Genomic DNA, 19223 nt, shown 5'->3' on the forward strand with positions numbered 1-19223 from the left:
GAGGAACCATGGAAATTGGCTCAGATCGAGTAAATCGAAGAAGAAGAACATCGAATGATGAATAACAGAGGCAAACCCTAGATTGAGTGGTTTGATCGGTGTAGATTCTAGGATTGTGGATTTGGGGCGTTTTGATCGGTGGAGAGAAAGGATTCCACGATTGAATCGATGGAATGGAACGAAAAAAGGTTTTAATCGGGCAAAAGTGAGGATAGATTAGTGAGGATAGGTTTAATCGGTGAAAAGTGGATTCTATGGTGGATTAGGCTGAGGCAAGGGAGAAATGTACGGGAGAATGAAGATCTAGAGACTAACTGTGGCTGGTGGATGAAAATCTGAGGCGGAGGAACTCGAAATATGGATCGGAGAAGAGCGGAGGTTCGAGAGAAAAAGAGATGTGTGCGGGTGGATCTCTCGAGAGAATGACTGGATGAAGATGTGGTTCGCATATGATGAGGCATCAAGCATTATCGAAGGGCAGAAGCCCTCGGTATTTAATTTCACCAATACATTATCAAAGGCCTAAAGGTCGTCGGTAATAAGTCTTCGGTAATACGCGCTTTTATTGTAGTGTTCAGACTCCTAAATCACTACCTTTAGCCCGCTGAACGAATGCATCATCTCAAGCTTTTTCTGAAAATAATGTCTAAAGTGTTTTGTTCATTGGGTAATGAGTCATCTAATGAAAGAATTAATTCCCTTAGTAATGATAACTTAAACTTATTGTCTAAATCATTGAACTACATAATAATATTTATAGTTAATGGTTAAAATACTTTGATATATTCAAAACTCTCAATTAAGTTCTATACTTTAATTTTGATTATCTGATTAATTTTTTATTTTTGAAAATATGTAAAAAATTATGTTTTTCTTTAAATTGAAAACTTTTATATAAAAAGTATAATGATATTTTTATTAAAATTAATATTTTTAACAATATTAAGTTTATTTAAATTTATCTTTTATATTAAATTTATTTAAATTTTGTTTTAAAATTTAAAATTTATCTATCTTATATTGTTTTAAAATTTTACATTTAAATTTATAAAATTGTTATTTGTAAACCAACTCTAACATGTGTATAGAAATTATTAATATTTAATATTATACAAATATTTGAAATACAAATTTATGAATATATATAAATTTATACGAAATATAAATTCAAATAAAAAATAATAATATAAATTTTGATGTTAATACATCAACACAAATACATTTAAAATTTTAAAGCAAATTGTTACGTTAGTTTCAAATGTAAAATATAAATTTAAATAAACTTAATCTTCTTAAATAAAATGTTTAATAAAATATTAATTTTAATAAAAATATCAGTATAACATTTGTATAAAAATTAAATTTAATCTCAATTGGAGAAGAGACAAAATTATTTTAGAAAAGAAATAGAACTAAATTAAATCAAAATAATACATACATAAACCAAATTGAGATTCAAACAATGCAAAATAATTTTAAAAAAAAAAGTTAAATTTTTTAAATAAAAAATAAAAAAAATCACAAAATAACATATAACACGTATTTAATGTTGTTAGTATAATATTAACGAAAATTATCTATTTGTTACACATTTTAAAAAATAAAGATGCAAGAACAATCAAAATACTAAAACTTAATTGAGATTTTCTAGCAAATACGCACAACATAGTATTTTTAACCTAATATTTATCTATTCCTTTTGAAACCATCATTATTAATTCATTTCCATTACATATTCTATTCCATCATTGCTTTATTGTAATAATGTTTTTCAATGGCATCTTAACTTTTTGACAAGTAATTTGAGGACATAATTTACACAAGTATTAGACAGCTTCAAATTCAAAATATAAGACAATTAAAATTAACAACAATTAAAATATATTTAAATTATAAATTAGTATTCTTAAATATGAATTATTTATACTGCTACAACTAAAATAGTTAATAGGAAATTAATACATTCAAGTGTTTTGCAATGATATTTTATCAAATGGTAGAGTATGTGGTAAAACTTGTGGTGGAACCTTAGCTTGTAGTGGAGCCTATGGTGGAGGCTCTGACAGAGTTTGTGGTCCGGTATTTTATGATGCAATCTGTTGTGGTACAATATGTTGCTCGGTCATAACTTAAGTTAATGGTGATTAATCATGATAGTTGTGTTGTAAATAAATATTTTTGGTTAATAATTTTGATGGTAGTGTGCTAGTGATAATTATAATTCCTTAGTTGATATGCTTCTTTGAAGGATGTTACTGTTATTGTCAATAGTTTGCAAGATTTACAAGAATTAGATTCAATTCATAGTAGTTCAGCAGTAATTCGTAATCATTTGACATACAAGGAAGCTCATTTTGTGAAGGAATTAAAAATAGTTTCTAAATGAATTAATATGTTTAATGAAAGGGAAGATTCTAATACTAAACCTCTAAACCAAAATAAATTCTAAGACTAATGATAAATTTTTTAAACCAAAATAACTTCTAAGACTAATGATAAATTTTTTAAAATGTTGTGCCTTTTTTCTAGTACAAGGAGTACAAAATATGAAATGATTTCTGCTAAGAAAATCATGAATATTTTTTATATTAATTTTTTTTGCCTATATGTACGAGGTAATTTTATCATAGATTTTGTTAAATATCTCATGTTTTTCTTTTATTTTTCTTTTTAATTTTTCAATAAAATTATCATGTAATTATAATTATGCCTTAACATAAACTTATTATGTAATTTTTTAATAATGTGAAATCTCATTATTCCATTGCATGACAATCCATCCTTTTATTAAGGGGTAAATGTTAAAACTGGTAAAAAAAATATAAATGTTAAACATCATTAGTTCTTAATTATTTTGGGCTTGTCCTGATCATCTGCGAAATGTTAAAAAATCTTTGTCTAAGGGATGCAATATTGAACAAGAAACCTAATATGGTATGCTCTTAACAAATTGACGAGAACAAATATTTCAAAGCTTGTCCACTAAGTCCAAATTAGTCACTGAATCCATGTTCACTATATTCATCTTTCGTCTATACGAGGATTGAGCGAAAACACGATGCATTGAGAGATGGAAACACAATTGCATTGAGGAATTTTTTTTGCCGAACTGAATAAGCAATTTTAAAAGGAATTTTGACTCATCTTAGGATACAAATGAAGCTTAAAAGAGAGTTTCAAAGTTTGTAGTTAATAAAAAAGAATATGGACTGAAGAAATACCCAGAATGAGCAAATCTCTTCTTTTTTAATCTTATTATTGTTATTAGTTTTACCCTAATTAAGTAATCATACACCATATATTCTCAGCATGTGTTGGGAATATATTCTTCCCCATTTTACAATCACAATAGTAATTTACCATAGTTGAAGAAGAAGGTTGTCTTGGAGGGGAACAGATGCAAAATGTCACATAGCAGAAGTCATAGTTGTGGATGGGTGCCATGTGCATTGATTCTCATATCAGTCATTATATTGCAGCACCATTTCACTTTTGCCAAATTTTCTGGTAAAATTCTGTGCAAGGAAAAAGTGCAATTTAATTGTATGTATATTTCTGCATATATTTGTTGGATTAGATCGTCTGAATTCCCTTGTTTGGATTCTTTTTATGTTTCTCATTATGAGATAACTTTTTGAAACTAACAAGTATTGTTCTAAAAAATTGATGTGTTAAGAAAGAAACTTGTATAGCGTAGTTGCTTGTTGGAATAATGGAGTTTCGACATATTTTTAAGTCAATAAATTTCTCAGTACACATTATACATATATGCTTCAGGGTTATCTGGTTCATTATTATAACAGGGATATTCATAGTATATATGTTCATTAAAGTCTGGTTCAATAATTTTTTTACTATTACTAAGGTTAAATAAATCTATAAATATAACAAAAACTATACGTTAATTTATGCAATACTTATATAATCAATATTCTTAATTTTATTTTCTTATTAATGTATATTGGTATCCGTTTTTGTCTTCAGAATGCTAATAATTACAAAATTTAATTATGTGAAATATACATTAAAAATATGAGTTTTATACAATATATTTTATATTCAATATTAATGCTTATTTTTTTATCATATCATATTTTCTATTTTTAATGGCATTTGAAATTCACTATTTTTTTACTCAGTGTTTAATATATTTAACATATAATATCTTCATTATTTTTACAAATTGTTTTAAATTTTGATTTGATTGGCATTAAACTTAATATCAAATTAATTAGTAAATATCAAAATTATTTTCGTTTAAAAGAATATGAATTTAAATTTAATTATTTATGTTTAGATATGTAGTTTGTTCTACAAGAAGACACAATAACTCAAACCTTTTAAGATTCATTAGAAAAATACAGCACCATGAAACATATACTCATATAAAACATTGACAGCATCTAGAGTTCAAATATGTTAAAACAATAAATTTATAAGTTTTTTTCATTATTTTTAATTCACGTGCACTTATATCATACCAAACTATTCCGATCAATTAATATGCAGAGAAGTAAACTGGCGTTGAACCAGATGGACTCAACTTACACTACAGTAATTGCTTCTTTCTGCTGTACTTTTTGGATATCGTTGTCGTTTTCTGAATGTAATTTTAACAGTCAAAGAAAACAAGCAATGTCTTCGGTTTACTTTTTAAGAAAATAATTTTAGAGTCTAACAAACAAGTAATTCTGTAACAAAAATTAAGATTGTTATCATTCATTTAAAAATAGTTACCCTACAAATTTTATACAATAATTATAAAAATAAATTATCTTATCATGTTTGTAACTATATGGTTACATAAAAAAAAAACCCTAAATTCTAAAAGACCTTTACATCATAAAAAATTTCAATGCATGCTTCACTCATTCGTAGAACTTGACCCCTAACAAAAATAAACTCTAACACAAAATTTCATTCTTTTACAAAATATCCTAAAATTATCCTAAATTCCTTAAAATAAGTGTATTTGGAAAAATTTTAAGTCATTAGATTGGGAACAAATTTGTATAAAAGAATAAAAATATAATCCTCATACCTAAAAGATGATAAATTTATTGTTCTTTATTACTTAATTTAGGATTTCTCGTTTATAATTAAATTATTAACCAATGCTTAGAGTGCTACACTCTTAAATAAATAGTATTACGCTTTAACTAATAACTATTATTATTTACCTAGAACATATCCAACAAACTTTTCTGTATGCACTGAAAAAAATTAGTTTCTTTAAATCTGCAGAATATATAAAAAAAATGCTCTTGCTTGATACAGTTTTCTTGTTTTGGTGGCAGCTCAAAATGCAATAAAGATGAAATGAAAGACTTAAAAAAAAAGCAAAAGCAATAACCTCAGAAATAATGAAAATGAACAACTATCTGATACTGTAGAGGTTTCTGTTGAAACAGGAAAATCCCTTCATCTAGTAGAACCAACCAGTTTCAGACTGTTAAAACTAGGGAATATATATATATAGTTTCACTACATAGTACATATAACGATTGCGAATGCTAAACAAATAGTAAGCTAAAAAAAGTTACCGGTTATTAAGTTTTGTTCGACACAAAAGCCACAACACTGCATCAACCACATAATTTGCATAAACGAGATTAGTACATTGTAGTTAAATTACGTATAATACAGATGTATTATACATTATTAGCGTACCTTGAAAGCTTGAAAGTTAAACCTTATCCTTGGTTAAGAGGTTTGGTTGAAGTTGAGGGAGCAGCATATCGAGCTGAGAATCTGCGACGTGAACAATCTTCCTCATCGTCGTCCATGCAACCCTCATCGAAGTTTTGAGCGTAGCTTAAAGGGTCATACCCGAAACCACCAACGGGTTTGTAAGAACATGGTCTCTTTATTCTCCAAGGAAGCTTCAGTTTGAGACATCCCCAACACGAAAGCCAGCCTGTTCTGGGAGATGATGAACAACCTTTCTCCATGACTTTGAGAATGCTTAGTACGAAAATTCAGTATCAAAGGCTTTTACGATGCCTTTCTTGTTCACTACTTTTCTCTTGTGCTAGTGATTTTAGGTATGTGGCAGAGAATATAATAATCCACCAAAAAAGTGAACAGTAATTTTAATCTCCAAAATAATTGAAAAACAAAGTGGAAGTTAAATATTATAGAAGATGAACAGAGAACAAGTAAGAATAAAAATCTATTAATCGAGCACAAGTTAGAATTTCTTAAAAATACATTTAGTAGAAATAAATAAGTAAAATACTATATGTATAAAAATAATAGTATATAACAAAAAGACATGTAAAGATAATTATTAAAAGTTTTTACTTGAAGATAATATCATAGTCTTTTATATGTGTTTTTTTACTAATTGATAACAAATATCTTTCATATGTCCCTTCTAAATACCCAAGAATATTTGGATTTGATAAGGGAATATTTTATACACACCTAAGAAAAACTCATCCTGCGCCCCCTTTTTACATTTGGGAACGTAAAAAAGGATGCATGGTCAAATATTTTGAAATGTAAGAAGTTAAGGCCTGAAATGAAAGTGGAAGAATATAAAAGTTTGTCGTTTTGAATTGATTAGTTGTATGTAAAGAGAATCTAATGGTACAGTAAGGTTTTCATTGATGGAGTAAAACATGGTGGGGGCAGGACAGTTAGGTGATGAATCAGGAAGTGAAAAAAATAGTCGACCCGAAACAGATAATTTCCCACATTCAATCATAGGTTAATAATAGAGGACAGAGAACAGTGAATAATTTCTAAAAAGGGGATTCATGCAACTATGTTATATATTAAGTGTGATGATTATTATTATTATAGCTCCAATCCAGGGTGGGGCAAAGATCTAGAGTAGGTTTGGGGAGAGAATATTTGCAGGAGACACAAGTTGTCCCTTAATCCTAGTGGGCATACAGAATTGTGACGTTTATGAAATTATCTTGTTCATATGAATATGCATGGCTTGCATTTCCATTTTAAAGTCCTGTGGGATGGTGAACCATTCATTAGTCCCAACATTTCAATCTGTGGCCCAGATATCCTGGACGGTAAGCTCGGACTGTTTCCACTGTTCAAAGATCCAGGTCAAATACTTCAATGACAAAGAATAAAAAATAAGAGTTAATTTAGAATATGAACAGGGTAACAGGTTCATGATGTGATAATGTGTAGGTAACACCCACACTATTGGACAATAGAATAAAACTAAAATAAACTGATGCTGGTTATGTTATTTTTCTCCGCCAGTTTAAAGTGATAAAACTTTCGTGTCTTGAGAGAAAAAAAAATTCTAATGACTTGGTGTGTTTCAATCTTGACTATTCAAAAGAATTAATGGTCTCTCTCTATATAAAAGGGCATATTTATACAGACTTGTAGATTTAAGCATGATTTTTATAATGATGGGTACACATTTTCAATAATTACATTTAAAGACTATATATTGAATTGTATTCCAACACGGTATTTCATTATTACCATATGTCATACGATTCAGATCTTCTCTAATAAGTCCATGTCTGTCACAAAATCTCACACGTCAGTAATCACATAATAAGGAAGAGTTCTCACGGATAAATAGATCACTTATCACTGATGCTTCTTTTCATGGACGCGCACAATAAAAATATGGTACACAACTTAATTTATGTGAGTCTGCTTGTGACACAAATGTCTAATGGCTTCTAAACTCAAGAGATGTGTTATTCATGCAACAGCGCATACAATTTGTATACAATATGAGGCATGCTTTTAGTGCTCAGTATTCAATGTAAGTTTAATCAATCAAAGAGATCTTATCCATACAACGTTTTGTTGGAATAGTTTGCAACAGCGTTATAAAACACAGATGTCTAGTATATATAAAGCCAACTTATTTTAATCATATAAATTTTCAGCAATTATTGATAACTTGACTGGTAATTCTTGAATTTAGGTGTCAGCACATTCAGAGAAAAATAAAAGAACCGAGTCTGGCAACATGAGATGCAGAAGACAGATTTTACTGTGCTCTTAAATAGTGGGATCAGAACATCTGCATGATAATAGAAGAACACGCAAATCAATTTTCCCCTTGTGACCGACCTGTAAAACTTCTAACGTAAAAGATACACTGTCATCATTTATCAGCACTGAATTGTAATAAACATCAAATATCTAAATTGACACGATCAAATACAATTTTGCTAGCAAAGACATGCATGGAAAAATCTAACATAACCCATAGCAATCTTGAAAGCAGCAAATATTACTATGACACAATGATTTGGTTTCAACTGCAGAAATTAAAGTAGTCAGGCCATTATGTTCTAATATCTTTGATTAAGTGGCACACAACATATTGCATCGAGTGCCTCAAAACTATATCGCAACCTGCAGTCTTCACAATTTGCATGCAACTAGGTCCTTTTACTTACACAACCAAGCCCGTTTTCCACTTCAAATGAGAAGAACAATGATATCGCCAAGAGCAGTAGGTTGGGTGAATTTGTCTTAAAAAAATACTCAGTATAAAAGGATCACGTCTCATATTTGAGGTAATAAACATGCAGCAAAACAGCTAAGATACAACCGATGAAAGATGATATCAGAAGCAATGCAGCATGACAGATAACATACAAAGCATCCTACACTAGTCTGCTCCTTATTCAAGACTGCTAATCACCTGAGATCTAAGAAAGTAGGAATATGACATATTTAAATGGTGACACGAAATTTTAATCGTTCTTTTAAACTTTTACATGCCAACTTGGACATACTCGTTTGTTGCTGGAGATAAAAATAACAGAGAACAGAGGTAGCATCATCCTTAGAAGTTCCTTGGCAAACCATGAAAAAGATTGATGGAACACAAGTTATAATTAAAAAAAAATAATGGTATTAATATGTACAATATCTGAGTGCACCATATAACTTCTGACACAAATAGGTCAGAATTTTATTTCAATCAAATCATATTTGAGCTCCAAGATTTTTTATTTTTTGTATAGATCAAGGGAAAGCTTAAGTTTCGTTTTTTGGGAAGGGGGCACTCACCAAATTGACCTGGTCTTTTTCGTTTCACCAGAAGAAAAAGCTCAACAAATTCTACTTAAAATTCACTATCTGCTCTCCCTAAAACATAAAAATCTGTAATCTGGACCATGTGAGCAGAGGACACTACTAAGACAGAAGGACAACTAAATCTAAGTGCATAAATGGGAAGAACTATTTAGTGGTGCATTGTATATTACATATAGATTGCTTCGTGTGTGTTTGTGTTTTGTGTGTATATATCACAATTCGCAGTTGATTTTATTGATAGTTTGGTATTGACAGAACTCAAGAGGGATCGACCAAACCATGTAGCCAAGTAACCCAAACAACACACTTAATGGGTTGATTTTGCAGTTGTCATTGATGTTTTCTTCTGCATCTTAACTGTTTTTTTCTTTCTACCAAACTTCTCTTTACGAGTCCTTTGGAGTACAACTCATTCCACAATTTGGAAGCCTCCTCAGGAAATCCTTCACAAGTAATGCCTTTTAGAACAATTTTATAGGTAACCTCAGTAGGTTTACATCCATTAGCTACCATATAAGCAAGAAAATCGATGGCACGGCTGGTTTGCTGAGTTTTACATAGTCCCATCATTATTGAGTTATAAATGACTGCATTGGGGGTAATACCTAATCCTTCCAGATAACTGAAAACTGTTATTGCTTCATGAACCTTTCCTTTACGACTGAGCCCACCTACCACGGATGTAAAAGTAATTAGATTAGGCTTCATACCCTTACTGCACACCTCTTCCAAGAGTTCTAGAGCATGTTCAGTTTTTCCCACCTTTAAAAGCCCATCAATGATTGTACTGTATGTAATTATATCAGGTTCAAGACCTTTCCTGCTCGTCTCTTCAAAGAGTTCCACAGCACGCTCTGTTTCTCCAACTGTCAAAAGCCCATCAATCACTATATTATAAGTGATTAAAGAAGAAAGGCATCCCTTGGAACATAGTTGGTTCAGTATCTCAACAGCATCATCCACCTTCCCATCTTTGCATAATGCAGTCAGCAAAATGTTATAGGTCACTATATCTGGATAACATCCCCTGGATACCATTATTTCTAAGTACTGAATTGCTCTATCAACACTTTTCTCGTTACAAAACCCTTCAATCAATGGATTGTAACTTCTGGAATTAGGTTTACAACCATGCTTTGGCATCATCTCCAAGACATTAAGGGCTTTACCTAGTAATCCTTTCTGGCAAAAGAATTTAATCAAGATATTGAAAGTAACAACACTTGGGGAACACCCTTTACGAAGCATACTAGCCAATAGTTTCATAGCATCCATCCATCTTCCACCACTACACAAGCTGTGCAAGATAATAGTATGAGAAATCACATCAGGATTACAACCATAGGATGGCAATTTGTTTAAAAACGTAATTGCTTCATCCAACCTACCTTCATTGCATATCCCTTTGATAAGAACATTGTATGTAACCACATTAGGCTTGCATCCTTTGTTCATCATCTCAATTAACAGCTTCATTGACTGACCAACACCATTTTCTTTACAGGTGGCATCAATCAATTCAGTGTATGTAACTACATCTGGGTAACACTTGCTTTGCAGCTCTACATAGGGTACTTCCCTGGTTTGCTTCAATTTCCTTCTATTACACAAGCTATGAAAAATTGTATCATATGTATCAGCATTTGGAGCAACACTCATCCGATCGAAAACCCGCAAGGCTTCCTTTATCTCCCCAGATTTGCAATAACCACCGATCAGAACATTGTACATTGTTACATCAATAGCTGCTCCAGACTCGTCCAGAATTCCCATTATTCGAGTTGCCTTCTTAGTCCTGCCAATCTTACAAAACTCATGAATTAAAGTAGTGCAAGCAATGACATCAGGCATACTGCCTTTATTAGTCATATACTCAAGAAACTTAGAACCTTCTTCCAGTTCCCCATTTTTAATCAACATGCGGAGATGATCATTCTCAGAATCCTCAAAACTCAGGGAATTGACCGAATCTGAGTAGGATTCCATCCCATTTAAAGCACATTTTGGGAATCTTTCAAATTGTTGAAGATTACCTTTCAAATCACAATTTTCATATTTGGAAACAGCAAACAAGCAACTGCCCAAATGCTTTCTAGAGCAAGTGCCATTAGGTTTTCTAATGTCAATAGCCCTAATATTACGAAGCAGAACAAATAATTCAGATTTGCAGACCATATTACATACTCTCACCGAATTGAATGAAGAACCAATGCTACAGCTTTCTCGGTGGAAGTGTTTATATGAGAAAAACTGTATTTTAGGTATCACCAAGTCCATCGTTCACCAAACTACAACACTTCCTATCAAAACTCCAATACCATCAAATCCATTTTCACCAACTATCATAACCTGAAAAGGCCGAATCATACATTCCGTAAGTGCAAAGTTAATATACTAAAGGCTAAGCATGCAGTAAAAAAATTAAAAACGAGGCAAGTCAACAATGAAAACTAGTCATTTACCAAATCTGAACCTCTAACGATAAACAATCGAAAAAAACCAATAAAAAAATATATAGTTATTTAGAGAAATCCTAATTCATGATCTCGTAGAGGAAAGCCTCAATATTTCAGAAACAGAAACTTACGCTAATCACTGCTTCTATCGCCTTCAATATCAATTCCCAAAGCCCAAGTCTCACTCTGCCCTCACCATTGTGCCCATCAACTCAATCACACTCGCGACAAAGAAATCCCTAAACCTTCTCCAATTACTTAAGAACGGGAATATGAGAAAGAGAGAAAAAGGCTCAGTGAAAATTAAAAACTAATAACAATTATGCAGAGAAAAGATGTAACCCATAGTTCAGTGAGGTTGTGCGATTGTCTGAATCATTGTATAGAGTTTTAGAGCGGGACGCGCGAAAAGAATACGAATATAACAAAATAAATTAACAATTTAAAATAAATAAGAAATATTATATAATATTAACAATACGAAAAAAGATTTATTGATTAATACCTTTTTGTTAAAAATAATAAAATAAAGAATAAAAAAATATAGTGATAAAGCATTGTGTATATTTATTCTTTTACTTGTGTATATATTTCTCAATTACTACCATCAATATAGAAACAAATAAATGAATGAAAAGATATTTTAATTTTAATATAAGCAACGGATAAAATGAACTTTTATTAATATATCAAGGATAAATATGATAAAAATAAAAATAATATGTTACCAGGTATTTGCTACTTCAACAAGCCTAGTTAGTTTATCAAACATTTTTAATTTGGCTAAACAAGCTTTTTAAATAAGTTCCAAATTATTTTAAATGTACGTTTGAAGTATATTAAAATTAAAATTTAAATATAATTTTTATCAATTTTTTAACTTTAAGAACACGTGAGGTTTTCTGAATGAAATATATAATATTAATTACATTTTATATTACTAAATAATGATATCTTGTGCCTTTTATATCGTAAGATGCGGGGAAATAGAACATTGAGACTTTGAATTTTTGTTTGGAAATTAGTATTTTTGAGTTTATATTTTTGTTAGAACATAATTGTTATGTTATTTTTTTATTTTTATATTTTTGCCTATGAGTAAAAGTGTCATTTACCTTTATTTAATTGGTGTAGAAATTAATTAAAGGGTGGTTTGGTGTTTAGAAACCCTAGAAACTCTAAATAACTAGAGAAAACAGAGGAAGAAAGGATATTGGCGTTTCGCGAGAAGGGGAGAGAGAGAGCGACGGGAAACTTTTAGTGTAAAAGAAGATTGGTGGTGTTTTAGAGTTGTAGACAAAACCTTATGATTGGCCAAGGTATATAAAAGCTTACATTTGTTTGTTTATGGTTGTATGTTATATGTGTTTTGATTATCTTGATTGGTAATCCTTGTTTTGATACACGTGTCTATGGTTATGATTATATATGATTATTGTTGGGTAAGAGTTTGTGTATGAATGAGTATAGGGTTGTTAACTCATTGGCAAGTGTACCAAATCGTTCAAGTAATATAAAGTGGTAAGACCAAATATCGTTTCCCAAGAGACTCGTGTAACGCTAGTTAATTGCACTATTAACAACTCATTTAGACTCAAGAACAACGTATCAATTGACAAACAAGTTCAAAGAGATAAATTTACAAATAATTACAAGGTTGAACTTTGGTATTGAAGGCACTTAGAAATGGAAAAGACTAGAAATGGTATGAAATGACAAGCCTTTCTCTTTCTTTCTTTTCTTCCCTTTTTATTTTGCTTTTTCACATGCTTAGCTCAATGTTTTTCATATTCCCCTTTTTAAACATCCCAACAACCCCAAACTTGAACATTTATCAATACCACAAGATATACCACAAGATATCTTCAAAAAGGGTTTTCTATAATGTTCAAATCTAAGGGTTCAAAGGTTAGAACACATTGTGCTCTCTTTTATTGGGCTACAATCATGCATTTGGCTAATAAAGGGTTACCAACAAATGGCCTTCATCATATGATACAAACAAGTAAGTGATTCAATCATAGAAACCTGGGCAAAGTCATTCATGCTTTCAATGTAATAGCACTCAATCAAAAACTCTGGAGTTCAAAACCTCACATATAGGCTCATTGACATTCCACATACACACCCTACTTAGCATCATAATCACAATCACAACATCATGCATTTATTCATATAGCTTGTGAATAACCATCTGTATATCAACATATAGTGCACAATCTCAACATCAATCAATATCCAAGCATCATCAAGCATTACTCATCATGCATAAATCACAAGCAAACCATCATAACAGATAAAGTTTCAAGTTGAGTACATCAAACCGTAATCTAAAAACAGAAGCAAATAAGTTCAACAAAATTTAGAACACTAGGCTGCCTCCCAACAAGCGCTTGTTTAACGTCACGAGCCTGACCCAAAATCCTCCAGCACCCATCAGTAAGTGCAAATCTTTTCTTACCAACACTCATCAGTGGGTGTAAACAAACCTAGTATCCTTTAGTAGATATTCAATCACCTAGCATCCATCAGTAGATGCTATACCATAAAATCTCAAAACAACATAAACCAATGTTCCAAAGTTTATAAAATTACATCACAAAAATTAAAGAAATTAATGTTCTCAAATCACTGGGGTGCCTCCCAGTAAGCGCTCTTTTAACGTCATTAGCCTGACCCAATAAAGCTCAAGTTCCTTCTTCAATGTTGGTGCTCCTTTTTCTCTCATCACACCAACTCATCAACTGCTTCCGGTCCACCTTTTTTACTCTCCTTGAATATGGAGATTCAATCTCTATCACTCCATTCTCTTTATAGTCTTTCACAACCCACAACTTGTTCTTGAATCTTACAGGTGTACCAAGTTTGAGTTGTTCCTCCATCAAGTCAATGTTAACCTTCCTTCCTTTGCCATCTTTTTCTTCTTCCCTAACTTGTGACAAGAAACAATTTTTACCTTTGAAGCCCGACTTTGCAACTTTTAAACTAGTCAAGGGTGCATCTTTATATGCAACTTTATGACTAGCCTCCTTCTCTTGAATATACTGCTCCCCTTTGAAGACATTAAAGATCACCTTTTCTCCTCGGTCTTGAAGCACTATCATCCCATCATCCACATTGATTATTACCTTTTCCGTTTTCATAAACGGTCTTCCAAGAATGATTGGGACCTTCTCATCCTCCTTCATCTCCATCACCACAAAGTCCACCAGGAATTTTAATGCGTCCATGCAAACCACAACATCTTCCACCACACCATAGGGCTTCTTTAAAGATCCATCCGCCATTAGCAAAGTCACCTTTGTTGGCTTGACTTCAAAACCACCAATTCTTTCAAGCAGAGATAAAGGCATCAAATTAATACTTGACCCTAATCAATTAGGGCTTTCCTTATTTTCTCCTTCCCTATGATACAAGGAATAGTAAAACTTCCTGGATCCTTCACTTTTGGAGGAAGTGGCTTCTTCTCAACAACACTGCAATCTCCCTTTTCATCTAGATATTTCTTCTTTTTGGGGACATGCTTCATGTGCTGTGCATAAGCTGGAATTTGTTGCAATGCTTCCTTCAAAGGTATTGTAATCTCCAATTGCCTGAAGATATCTTTAAAGCGCCCATATTGTCTCTCTTTTTCAATCTTTTCACTCCCCTTATGATAAGGAAGAATTTTATCACTTTTCTCATTCTTTTTCTCTCCCCTCTTCTTGTCTTTCTCTTTTCTTTCATCCTCACTTACTATCTCTTCTTTTCTCTCAACTCTCTCTTTTCTCTCTTCTCTTTCTTCTTTTCTTTCTAACTCAACTCTCTTTTTTTCATCATCCATTCTCTCATCATCTGTACTTATAAATTAAAAACATAATTTCTGGAAAATACAACGTCGAACACATAGAAGAACTCGACGTTATATGGTTGGTTTAAAAGAAAAAGAAAAAATAATAAAAATGGAACTAAATAACAAAATGTCTAAGCCAGTATAAAATTGACATTTTGTGGGTTGATTTAAATGAAAAATAAACAAATAATAGCTAGTTGTAATATACAACGTCCTTCTTTTGTTATGATTGACGTCATATTAATTAAATCAATATTTAGTATTTATTTATTTTGTATTGGACGTCGACTGCTTCCTTATTAACGTTATGTGATTACGACCATCACGTCCAACCCAAACTTGTTCGAAGTTCTATATTGTTTTAAATGTCGACCCCATAAAGTTTGAGACGTTATGTTTGGTTTATAAGAGAAAAAAAATAAAGAATAAAAAATGCATTTCACTTTGGCTTCATGGTGGCATATAAAACATCAAATGTTTGACGTGGTTGACGTCAAATGTGGATAGGAGTATTACTGTTGGAAGCAAACCACTATTTCGTTATTTTTTTTATTTTAAGTTGAACGTTAGATGTTTCTTAAGTTGACGTTATGTGATTTTAAGGTCATTGTTTTACGTCGATGTTGGCCTTATTTGACGTTAATACATTTTAGATTACGTTGATATGTTTATTGTTTGAGGTTAATACATTTTAGAGGGCGCACTATATGAGTAATTGACGTGGAGCGAATCAGTTCATTTACGGAAATGCCACCGGTCATTTTTAACATTGCATATTTAGTGCTACAACGTTGAACGCGTGACGTTATACGCTGTTTTTGCACTAGTGTTCTCTGAATCTTCACAAAGGATGAACACGTCCTCCGAATGCTTCACAAAGGATGATAGGCTTTTAACTGAGAAACAACAACAACACTCAATCACACTCCGTGTGAAAGTTCTCGCTCTATGCCAACACACCAAGTTCTCAAAGCCACAACACAAGGGTTCAACAAACCCTAGAACACTTATCACCGCACACTGCAGATAAGATTTTTCAAAATATACTTATTTTGTATTTTTTATTTCGTATTTTAGAATGAGAGTCTCAATCTAATTTACAGAGATCTCACTCAAGGATACCTCCAAAAATCTATTGTCAACTAATTAACGTGTGATAATCAATTATCCAATTATGGTAATTAAATATGCATTTAATGAATGCACAACGGTAAAAAAACTTGCTTAAAAATTCTCATAATTTCTCATTATAATCAATTATGGAAAGTCATAATTGATTATTGATAATCGATTATTATAAATTGATAATCAATTATCTTGAGTATAAAATGAGATTTTCTTATTCAAAATAAATTTTAACGCAACCTAAGACAAACAATACATAGAATCAAATATAAACCACATCCTATACATAAATCTACTAAATTATAAAAGCTTTAATATAAAAACAAGTCTTCATGAAGATCTTCCTGCAATAAGAGCACTTGAGACTTGACTTTGAGACATCATCAAAATTTTTGCTCTTTAGCTTTATGCTAATAGTATTGTGGCTGGGCTAAGAAGAAAAATTGGTTTTTCTGGACAACAAAGCACCTTGAGCTAAGAGAGTAGAAAATTCAATTCATGATAGAGCAATAGTCTCTCTTTTTTCTTAACAATTAGATAAGCCACTTCTCAACTTATTTCCCAACTCTTCTTCATTTAATTCATTTTTGTTTTTCTTCTTCTTCTTTCTTCTTTTTCTTTCTTTTTAACCCAAGTTGTTATTTTTCTCAATGCTCACTTTTGACAAGAACTCCCCCAAACTTAAACCATTCTCATCATCCTAACAAATATTTTCATCTCAACTCAAGGTAAGCAGGTTAACGATTTTTCAATAGGCTTCCAGGAATGAGAAAGTTTTCTTTTGAAGGTTCAAAGGTTTTGCATTGGCTTTTAGGCTTAAAATGTAGATGAGGATGAAGAACAAGATGACTTTGATCATATGCAACAAGCAAGCAAATGATTCAAACAGAGAAACTCAGGCAAAAGCAACTGTGATTCCAAAGTAATAACATTCAACAATAAATTTGAGGCACAACATAAGTTCAACAAACTCAACCACATCATATCAATAAGATTTTCAAAGCAGTTCAAATGAATAAAGAGCAAGCACAAAAGATTTGTATTCAATTCAAGCTCAAAATATGATTCGCCCAAATCACCAAACTAATTACACAAGGACTATCCACTAGGTAAGTAAAAAAGAAATCCAAATACTAAAAACTAAAAGCAAATAAAATTTGAATTTAAAATTGAAAAACCGATCAAAACGGACTCTTTGCAACTCCAGCATTGTAGGACATTAGCTTCACTTTTCATTTGAAACATCTTCCTCCTCCCAGTAGCTTATACTCCGTAACTGCTCCACCTCCCTTATCAGTACGGGCCTGACCCCCACGCCATGCTACATGAGCAGCAAAATCTTTAAGTCATAGGTTGCTCAGCTCACGCATGGCTTAAAGGTTGACCAATGGTGGTTTTGAAACCTTTAAAGTCCTAAGGAAGATGTTATCCTGCACAAGAAATCTCAAAGTAAAATTAGTATCTTATAGTCAACAACTAAAGAGAAAGGTCCAAAAACACACCAAAAGAAATATGCAAAAGAAAGCAAGAAAGAAAACAATCAAAGCCAAAAACGAAGTAGCTAGTGCTTAAACAGGATCTGACGCTTGGGCGTCCCTCATAAAAGGGCACTTGAGTCCCATTCTGCAGAATTCTGCAACTGAAAAATAGGCCTCTCACTAGGATTTTTAGTATCTAACCCCCATTCACACTCAAATCAATCCAGAATATCATGTTTGCATCATAGAAACTTGTCTAAACCATAAGGAATGAAATTGAATGCATATCTCCAAAGCTTTTAAGTCTACAACTCAAATTTTCACTTACACATTCAAATAAAATTTTAGCTTTTATGATCTCACCAAAACATCCTAAAACACACTATAACATATAAAAACATATTTAAGCACTTGAAAACACACTAAAGTATACTTTACTAACACCAAAGCACATTAAGCCAATCAAAAAGGCATCAAAATACACCAATCACTCTAACAAGAAACTACACACAACTAAACATATACAAAACAAACTTAAACACTCTAAAATAATCAAATTGAAACACACATCACAAAAACACATTTAATCACTTAACATATAATCACAAAAGTACATAAACATAGAGGAAAGGTTTAGAATTAAGCTTCCCAAAGGCACAACAACACAAAAAGGTTCAAAAACACATCAAAAGGGGTGTGTGAAAAAGTGCAAAAGGAAGGGAAAGCTCAGAATCAAATAAAAATTTTGTGCAGAACCAGTGTTTTGGGCCTTGGGTGCCCCTTTGCCATGGGTGCTTGAGCACCACTCGACAATTCAGGTGCAGGAGGGCAAATGTGCAGGTTGCGCTTGGGCGCCCCTCAGTAGAGCGCGCTTGAGCGCCATATCAAATTTTTGTATAATGTAGATTTTTGCGAAATTGGGTACTCACATTGTGATTTTTGGTTCTAGACCTTCATTCACTGCACTCACACAATAAACAAGCTAGTATTGACATGAGTCCCCAACAACGACGCCAAAAACTTGTTAGCTCATTGGAAAGTGTACCAAATCTTTCAAGTAATATAAAGTGGTAAGACCAAATATCGTTTCCCCAAAGACTCGTGTAACACTAGTTAATTGCACTATTAACAACTCATTTAGATTCAAGAACAACATATTAATTGACAAACAAGTCCAAAGAGATAAATTCACAAATAATTATATGGTTGTACTTTAGTATTGAAGGCACTTAGAAATGGAAAAGACTAGAAATGATATGAAATGGCAATGTTCAAGTAAGTTTT

At 31.8% G+C, this 19223-nt stretch overlaps 1 protein-coding gene across 1 annotated transcript; it reads right to left on the bottom strand.

Moving 5' to 3' along the window:
* Positions 1-9363: 9363 nt before the first annotated feature.
* Positions 9364-11867, bottom strand: LOC124842759 (uncharacterized). Its single transcript, XM_047319316.2, has 2 exons — positions 11636-11867; positions 9364-11397 (listed from the first exon to the last, which is right to left on the bottom strand). Exon 2 carries the CDS (start codon positions 11323-11325, stop codon positions 9379-9381), a length of 1947 nt encoding a protein of 648 aa, XP_047175272.1. The 5' UTR covers positions 11326-11397; positions 11636-11867; the 3' UTR covers positions 9364-9378.
* Between the last annotated feature and the right edge of the window lie 7356 nt (positions 11868-19223).

Source organism: Vigna umbellata, chromosome 7 (genome assembly GCF_029865625.1).
Source record: "Vigna umbellata cultivar VRB3 chromosome 7, Vumbellata_1.0, whole genome shotgun sequence".
Taxonomy (NCBI): domain Eukaryota; kingdom Viridiplantae; phylum Streptophyta; class Magnoliopsida; order Fabales; family Fabaceae; genus Vigna; species Vigna umbellata.

Excerpts from the sequence above, each read along its gene's own strand:
- LOC124842759 (XM_047319316.2), bottom strand. The coding sequence starts at position 11,325 with ATGGACTTGGTGATACCTAAAATACAGTTTTTCTCATATAAACACTTC.